This window comes from Rhinolophus ferrumequinum, chromosome 10, assembly GCF_004115265.2.
Source record: "Rhinolophus ferrumequinum isolate MPI-CBG mRhiFer1 chromosome 10, mRhiFer1_v1.p, whole genome shotgun sequence".
Classification (NCBI taxonomy): domain Eukaryota; kingdom Metazoa; phylum Chordata; class Mammalia; order Chiroptera; family Rhinolophidae; genus Rhinolophus; species Rhinolophus ferrumequinum.
In genome coordinates, this window is record NC_046293.1 from 51,631,259 (window position 1) to 51,640,464 (window position 9,206).

The window sequence follows — 9,206 nt, forward strand, 5'->3', positions numbered from 1 at the left end:
ACTGAGCATTTTGCTGTGGTAATCTTTACATGAACAATAGCATAAATTGTCAAATATTATGTCAGATTATGGCATGCAAGCTCAGGGTCCAGACATGTACTTTCAGACCAAGTTAATCTCTATTTTTTATGGTCAGACTCATGTAAACAAGAACAGGGAAAACTAGAGTTAAATTTCTCAAGACTAAAAGCACTGTGTGATAGAACTCAAATTTCCCTGAAAATCACTAAAATATGCATACACGGAGAGCCTTTATTATTCTAACTGTAAGCAAAGATTCCTGAAGATGCAGTATTAAGTTCTAACTCATAATTTTATTTCACGAGGAAAGTCTACTTTGGTTTAACAGGGGTAAAGAAAGGATGTTTACATTATGTAATTCTCAAAGGATCTTACTATCAGAATACAAAATTTGTCCACTTTCTCCATGAAAAGCATCTTTCCAAATTAAAGTGTTATGTTCTACAGTCTCTTTTGACTCCCTTATTTAGCTTACCCAAATATTTAGATGCAGATGTTTCAACATTTCCAGACATGATTCTTACACATCTTATAAACGAAACAAACTATACTGGGGGAATGAAGTAGCTAATGCATGCAAATACACTACATGGGAAAGTTATGTTGCTTTCAAAGAATATTTTTATTTACTATCACCATTTGCCTTGAAGGTCTAGAAGCATCTAAAAGCTCTCTTTGACAGTTTTTCATTTTACAGGCCTTGTGCAGGCTATGATACAGATGTGCGGACTTCTTCACCAAGGTCTCACATTTCCTTCCAACAAGCACTCAACCAATATTCATCATAACCACCAGCTCCCAACTCCTCAGCTCCCTAGACATCCCTCCCATGTTCCATGTGGCCTCTTTTTCACGTTAAGTCCAGTCCAGCCTATCCACACACACACCATCAGTCTCCAAGGCTCCCACATTGGCACAACAGCCTCTCAACATTAATCTGGTTGCTAATCAAGGGCCATTCTTCCTTCTTCCTCTGACTGCGGACATGACACTGCCTAAAATCTCTTGCTCCATGTCTTCCACAATACTCACTACTTAGAGCGACGAAAAGAAACAAGTCCCTTTTCCCTAACCGCCGACAGCTTCTTTAACTCGAAACACTCCCGCCAACTCCCCCCGGCCCCCATCCCTATTCTCTGTCCTTTCTTTGCCTTTGTTATTCAGAAGGTGCAGGGTCTGGGAAAATCTCACTCACCTCATGCTATAGGCACCAGCACCCAGTTCCTGGCCGATCCCCGAGAGACTAGCATCAAAGTCCTGCACCAGCCCGGATTCAATCACTTCATCCGCCAGAGGCAGCTTCAGAGCCCAGGCCATCCTGGCTCCTTCCTTGCCCCAGGAGACACCGTTTCTTGCACAAAGGTGAGTAGTGTGATTCTACCCAACGGGGGCAAGAATGCAGAAAACTCCAAACCAAGATCTCCCACTCAGTACCCCCCAGCCGCCCCCCAAGCCCGACCCGCAATGTCCGCACACCTAAACTCCCGTACCCTTGGCTCCTTGTTCTGGGCTGTCCAGACTTCCAAAATCCCTCCCACCCAGCTCCCTGGAGCCGTGCGACGGTCCTACCGCTTAATTATTCCAGACTGCCCAGACGCAGCCCTGGACTCCCACTCCCTAGGCTCTCCCCGTTTGGTCGTGGTGGTCACTCGCTGCTTCCCAGAGGAGCAGCAGCCACCCGCTGCCTACCCAGCGCTCCCACGCCGCTTCCGCACCTTAACCTCCCGCCCCCTTCTGCTGGGAGCCCCCTCCTTCCCGGGGACCCAGTCTCCCCGTCCCCTCCAGGCCTCGCTTCCGGTCAGCCCCAAGATCACTTCCGGTCACCCCCACGGCTCTGAGAACTACATCCAGGTTCCTGCCCGGCCGAATCCCTGTCCCCTGCAGCCCCGCAAGCCTCGAAACATGGAAGGAGAAAGTCCAGCACGGACTTGAAACCCAGACTCGCCACGCTCCTCCGCCGCCCGCCGCCCCAGCGCCAACCAATCATGGCGCCCCCTTGCTTTGCCGGTCCGGCGAACGTGACGTGACCCTGTCGCTCACCAATGAAAAAGAGACTTCGTCGGCCTCGGCAGTGATGATAGGTTAGTTAACCCATGGCTCCCCGCCCCGAAGATGGGCTGGGCGATCTGGGAGAGGACCTGGTGTGCGTCAGGTATCTCAGTTTAAACGTCCCTCCCTGTGGCTACCCTCGGTCCGGCACCCGCTAGATACTAAGTCCGCACCCTAAGGCGTGGGTGGAGCCTTTGCTGTGGTTTTCCCAACCCACACCCACCCCTGGCGGACCCGACCGTTTCCGAGATGCTCCCTAAGTGCGCTCTTTTGCTCCTGGAATACTCTCCTTAAATTCACCTCGCTGGAGGTCACGACTCTGCTTAAGTCCCACTTCCTTCTATCGTCATCCTATCTTCTTCATTCTTCTTAATGCATTGGAACAACAAGACATAAGAAAGGTGAAAATGTGGTTTTTAAAAGGTGGTGATCTGAGGATCAGCATTTGGGCTCGCGTCTTCACTTACTAGTTTGGTGACTTCAGAATAATTGCTTAATATCAGTGAAATTAAGCTTCCTCATTTGAAATGTAGGGATAACCATACTTGTTCCACCTTCCTACTGTGAGGACTAAATAATAATGTCCATTGTTTATGGAGCGTCATCTATATACAAGGAACTTAATTACATTATCAATAATCCCCAAGACAATCATGTAACTAGAACTATAATTCTAAAGGTAAGTATTTTACCAGCAAGCAGAGAGGGGAGGCTAAGCATTTAAATTGGCCAGAGCTAAATTGATGTGCCAACTTCAGAGCCTGACATTTTTCACAAGACATTGCCTATATGTGAAAGTATTGGTTCATTGTTGTAGTCCATTGTTGAATTTTTTACAGTCTGCCTTGAATTGAAATATTGTATATATCTGCCTTTTCCACTAGACCATGATCTATAGAAAATAAGTCTTTCTCAGGCTTGTGTTCTAAATATCTCCTAGATACTTCCTGCATTCAGTAGGACTTTTTAAAATGTAAAAATACTTACTGAATTAAAAAAAGAAAGAGGTTGACATGAAGTTGACAGTATGTCCCCTGTTTCAGCCACAGGCTTCTCTTTTTGAGGGCTCTAGGCTTACCCATTTTCTTACCTTAATAAGCCCTGGCATCCAAGTCTTAGTTCATTCCTGTGACACGCAGTATCTCTTCAAGCCATATTTTCTTACCTTGAGGCAGTTTTATCTCAAAACATGCCTATGGGTTAAACAAAAAAAAATGGGTCCTGGGCTCAGAAACCAAAAGAGAGATGTCATAATCAAAATTCTTTGTATTCAAGCATTGTATCCTGGGTATTTAAAACATCTATTAGGTAGAAAACCATGCCTTGACGGACCAACAGGTCGATGACTAGATGCATAATCTTGGGCAAGTAACTTTACATCTCTGAGCCTCAGTATTTTAATCCATAAATTACTGAAAGAAGGTATTAACCTTCTTCCAAAATTATTGTGAGGATTAAATAAAGTGCTAAGATGCCACATAAATAATAATTATTCAATAAATGTTAATTCCAGTCTCCCACTAGCCCATTTCTGCTTCTCTTAAGATTGGGTGGGTATTATTATCCTATTTAAAAAAATTAACTTACATTGTATGGTATCTTATGGTTTTAGTAGTACTTTAACATATATTGTCTTATTTAATCCTCATAGAAGTTTTTGTTTCTTTTTTTAATGTGAAGAACCTGAGACTGAGAGAGGGCAGAGTGATCAAGCTCTATATATAACTTCTTTAGAAATTTTCCTGAATATTACTCTGTGATTCAGCAACTTCACACTACCCTAGAGAACTCATACATATCAGGAGACTTGTATGAGAATGTTAATGGCAGCATTATTTATAGCAGCAAAACAAATGTCCACCAAGAAGAAAAAGGATAAACTAGAGTGTAGGAGAACATTACACAGCACTGAAAATGAATACAGCTACTCTCAAACACATGAATAAATCAATCTTAGAATTGTGGTGGGAAATGCAGAAGTCTGTGCAATGTGACATCACTTTACAAAGATCAAACCCCAGAAAAATTAAGCAATATATAATTTAGGGAAATATACATACATTCCTTTAAAAAGGAATGAAAGGATAAACACAACTCTAAATGGTCACATTAAGGAAAGGCAGGGGAATGGGCTAGGGAAGGAACTCAAAAGTAGCTTCAACAGTGGTTAATAGTCTATTTAAGGTGAATGGTAGGTCCGTGGGTGATTGTTTCATCATTATGCTTCATAACTTACAAAAAATATTTTCTTGAATTTGTAACAAATATTACATAAATTAGCAACTGAGCCAGGAACTACAATCCAGGTCCCTGATTCTCTTAGCTGGGCTTTGTCTACAGTGATACCTCTCTGCTGGTGGTACAAGTTCCTAGGAATTGCACAGATACAGAGCAAATAGTAGCTAATAAGGACAGTCTCATGTTTACTGAGCCCTTCCTAAGTGCCAAGCCCTGATTAGGTGTTTTATGTATATAAAACATTTCATCCTCACATCACTCCTGTAAGGAAGATACCATTACTAGATTAATTTCTAGATAAGGAAACTGAGGCTTAGAAAAATTAATTGGCTTCTAGGGTCACTCAGCTTGAAAGTGGTAAAGTCTGACTGACTGACCTCGTAGTCTGGGCATCTAACCATCATGCCACCCTGTCCCTGGGGATGGTTATAACCTTAAAAAGATCTGCTTCCTTCCTGTTCTTTTCAGAGATGAATTTGAAGCTTGTGGAAGTGAGAATATTGAATTTTCAGAAAATTGTGCCCATGAGGCATATTGGAGGAAGGATGTTTTCTCATATACAGAAAAATAGCTCAAAGGGAATGGATTTAAAATAAAACAAGGAGTATTCAGATTAGATGTTTGGAAGAGATAACTGTGCCATATCCAGGAATCTCAATGGAACTTTGTTCTCTGGAAAATATTTAGAAAAAGAAAAACATGTATTTCTTGGAAATGTTTGAGCCTATGTTTAAATTCTGAACCAAAACAGAGACTTTGCAAAGGTTTTCCTTATCTTAATTCTGATTAATTCTAAAATAAACAGGTGAAATGAAAGGTGATTCCTGAGCCTTGGCCTGTCCCAATTGGAATGCAGATCAGCCTTGAGATTTATGTCCTTGAGCCTAGTTCCCTGAGGGAAGAAGATCCTTGGAATTCTATTACTGGGAGGAGTGGACTTTTTCCTCCTCCCCTTTCCTCAAAATAACTAAGAGTGAAATTAGAGTGGCAGGGCTGGAAACCCAGGGATGCCAGGGGCAGTCCTAGGGGCTCTGCCTCCAAGAAAAGATCACCAGTGTTTTCCTGGGAACCCAGCAACACTTACCAAGAAACCAAATTTTTGCAGTTATAAATCCATCCCACAACAAAAATCATGGCTCTTGTTAGACATAATAAATATCACTAATTAACCAGAGAACTTGTGGCACAGAGTTCCAAATTCAGTATTCTAGACCATTGGGTAAAGTTAAGGCTCATTGTGAAGGGTTCTTGTCCCTAGAATAGGTCCTGAAATTAGACTGGTTTAGATGGAACATAGCAAGGTTTACCCTGGTGGGTGGAAACATGGAAATCCTACCAAAGAGATCGGGAAAGATAGCAATCCCCAGGTCCCACCCAGTAAATAAGAGGTAAGGTTAAGCATACAGGCTTTAGAGACAGCCCACCTGTGTTCAAGACCTGATTCAGCTGCTCACAAGCAAAGCAACCTTTAGTAGATTCCCTGTCTTTTCTATACCTCAATTCCTCATCGGTAAAATGGGTATAATAATGGTTCTTACTTTATAAAATATTATGGTGAGGATTAACTGAAATAATGCATGTTGAGTGCTTAGAAGAGAGCCTAACACAGTCAGTGATCAGTGAGGGTTAACTGTTATGATTGACAAGAAGGGGACCCTAGCACCTATCCTACCTACCTCTTAAGACAAAACAATTCTCTCAGAGGCTTGAGGGCTCGAGCTTCCTGGACCAGTACCCTTCCATCCCCTACGCTTCCCTTCTCATTCATTTACTCAAGTCAGTCATTGTTGCTGGGATCAATCACTGGGCTTTTTCCTCTAGGTACAGAAAGAAATAATTACCCAAGCAGACATTTTTGAGGGGCTGACCATTTAGCTTTCACTCTACATTTTCCTACATCCCACAGAGACAGCCCATGAGGCCCAGTCTGGCTTCTTTGAAGGACCCTGCAGTTGAGAGACAAGGAAATGAAAAAAATTTCACACCCACGCAGTTCCAAGGAAGCTCAGGTTCCCTTCAACTCTCTCATCTTGAGTCCAGAAACCAGCCCACATCGTCTCTAGTTCATAAAATGCCAGTTCTCCCTTCACAGCTGTCCACAGCACATGGAATATCTGAGATATTGTGATTTATAAGAAATACATATATTAAAGAGAAAACCCACAGGCCCAAAATGGCATAATTTGTGCTAAAAGCCCATGATAGCAATTCTAGATTTAATAACTGATCTCATTGCAGTTTTAACCTCTCCTAGAAATGCAATCATGTTTTTTGTTGTCTTTCTTGGAAATTGTATTGGTCCTGGGGACAGGAGGCAGGCAGCCCCTGCCTCCCGCTGAGGGTGCCCCAGGCTCTCATGTTTCCTGTTACCATTGAGGGGGCCGTTCACAGTGCTCAGGGAGGCCAGGAAGACCTTGAGCTTGGGCGGAGCACTGAGGTGAGCACTAGGCCTAGAGCTGGGGAAGGAGTCCAGGCCGCCGGGGCCAGGACCTGGTGATTCAGTGGCAAGTCCAGCAGGTTGTCATCTGCGAAGGAGACCTGGTCGCCTATGATGAAGGCCTGGTTCTGGGACAGCAGGGTCTCAAAAGGCGCCTGGGCACATCCTTCACATAGTCCTTGCTGCCGGCCTCGTAGTCGGTGGAGATGAGGGTGCCGTGTTTGCAGTGCACGTTCACGCCATCATTCACCATGTCGACCAGGGCTGCCTCCCGCTGCTCCTTCCCGTACAGCCCGAGGGAGCACAGGATGGCACAGGTGGCAAGGATGGCATTGGACGGGTAGAGGGTGAAGTCTCTATCCTGGAACTTGGGGAGCTGCCCGTACAGACAGGAGGCCTTGGGAGGGCCCTGTAGCCAGGTCTCCTTGGTCACCACTTCTCCTTCCAGCTTTGGCGCTGGTCAGCCAGCCTGGCCTCACAGCACCCTCGAACACGGAAGTAGACAATGGTATAGGGTGGCATGGTTGCTGTGTAGACAAAAGTGGCCTAGAAATGTGATCTTAATTAACCTTAACCAACCTGGAATTTTCATCAAGCACCAATATGATAATGTCATGTAGGTCCTCTCCATCCCCCTGAGAAGAGACAAGACAATAAAAACCCTCCCCATTTTCTTTCCCTAAAGAAAAGATGTCCTGGTGCAAAAATAATGAATCCTTTCTTTTCTTTCCCCATAGCTCCCTTGCCCCACCCTTCTTCCTATAAACTCCCTCCATGTTGTACAACCCTTGGAAGCGCCCTTCTGGTTGCTGGATGGAGGCTGCCTGATTCCTGAATCTCTGAATAAAGCCAATCAGATCTTCAAATTTACTCTCTTGAATTTTTGTTTTTTAACATATGTATTTGGATGACCAAAATATATTTTTCATACACACTTGGTCTTCTTCCACAGTTCCTGGCTCACAGCTCCCCAGACCCATGGAATTTCCTAATCTGTTAAGAGCCCTGGGAGTCTCTTTAGTTATACCATTTGGTCTCTGGTCCTCAGTTCTTGAAAACCTTCAGAGCCATAAAGGTGAAATGGGTATTTTATTGTCATAATAAGGCTCTTTCCACCCCAACTGGGTTTATGTGAATAAAATCGACTTTTGGGAAGCACCTAAGGGTGGGGGCTGGTTGCCAGGGGAACCAACCTTGAATAGAGAGTTGGAGCTTTTAGTCCCACCCGCTGGTTTCCAGGGCAGGGAGAGGGGCTAGAGGTTGAATCAATCACCAATGGCCAATGAGTTAATCAATCATGCCAATGGAATGAAGTCTCCATAAAAACCCAAAAGGAAGGGGTTGGAGGGGTTCTGGGTTGGGGAACCAGAACACTTCCTAGTGCCTCTGTGCTGGGCCCCAAGCTCCACAAGGACAGAAGCCCCTTTGTTCAGGACCTCGTCCTGTGTATGTCTAATCTGGCTGTTGATTTGTATCCTTAATATCCTTTGTAATCTACTGAGTAAATAGTTTTCCTGAGTTCCGTGAGCCATTCTAGCAAATTTATCAAGCCCAAGAAGGGGGTTGTGGGAACCTCTGATTTATATCCAGTCCATCAGCAGCACAGGAACAATCTGAACTTGCAGTTAGTATCCCGGAGCCTCCAATATGCAGTCGGTTGGTCAGAAGCACAGGAAATAACCTGGACTCCTGAATGGTGTCTGAAGTGGAGGACGGTCTGGTGGGACTGAGACCTTTATCAGTGGAATCGATGCTATCTCCAGGTAGGTAGTGTCAGGACTGGGTTGAATTCTTGGCCACCCTGCTGGTGTCTGAGAATGGCTTGTTGGCTTAGGGAAGCCCCCACTCCCACCCCCACCCCCACCACACACACACATACACACATGGGAATTGGGTCCAGGAACCCAAAAGAACATCCTACACCTGGAAACAGAAACTACAGTTTCTCCACAAACCCACCTCTCTTCCTGTAAAACCTTCCTGGGCCGACTGCCACAAACCACACTCAGTTGGTCTGAGCCACTGACTTCCGGTGGGAGCCGACTCTCCTGTCAGGCCCAGGTGCTACCCAGATTCCACTCATTCCCACGTGGCAGTCTGCATCTTGCCGAGCTAAGCAGAATCCTCTATCCCTGCTTTCTCCCAGGAGCCTGAAATCAGGGTCTCAGCTCTTTTTATTTCCTTGAAGGAGAGGATAAGAAATACATTCAGTTATCTAGCTGACATTTACCAAACACCTCGTGTGTGCCCCTGGCCTGGGTACTGAGGAATCACAGCCTCGCGTGGGCAGCTAGTGTTAGGGTTACCTATGCAGAGGTAAGTGTTGGCTTCCATTTAATTTTTTGCCCCATGATTTCAGAGTGCTGTAAAGCTCCTCTGATCTTGAAGCCTTACGACAGAATCTTAGACATCTATTGTCCTTTGGGTAGAGGTAGGATGATCTGGTACTCAGCACAGTGCC

General features: G+C 44.8%; 1 protein-coding gene and 1 pseudogene across 5 annotated transcripts in view; both read right to left on the minus strand.

Annotated features, from left to right (window-relative positions):
- TFCP2 (transcription factor CP2) overlaps window positions 1-2,022 on the minus strand; it is a 41,044-nt gene extending 39,022 nt beyond the window's left edge. The window contains exons 1-2 of one of the 5 annotated variants that reach the window (XM_033118140.1): window positions 1,950-2,022; window positions 1,217-1,398 (exon numbers count right to left, since the gene is read on the minus strand). In XM_033118140.1, coding sequence (XP_032974031.1) covers window positions 1,217-1,338 — 122 coding nt within the window. In that variant the 5' untranslated portion in view covers window positions 1,339-1,398; window positions 1,950-2,022. Of the gene's footprint in view, window positions 1-1,216 lie in introns of all 5 variants that reach the window. The other 4 variants (XM_033118141.1, XM_033118142.1, XM_033118143.1 and 1 more) reach the window with 4 other exon arrangements.
- A 4,179-nt stretch (window positions 2,023-6,201) lies between these two features.
- On the minus strand, window positions 6,202-7,267 carry LOC117028807 (glutathione S-transferase P-like; annotated as a pseudogene).
- Window positions 7,268-9,206: the final 1,939 nt, after the last annotated feature.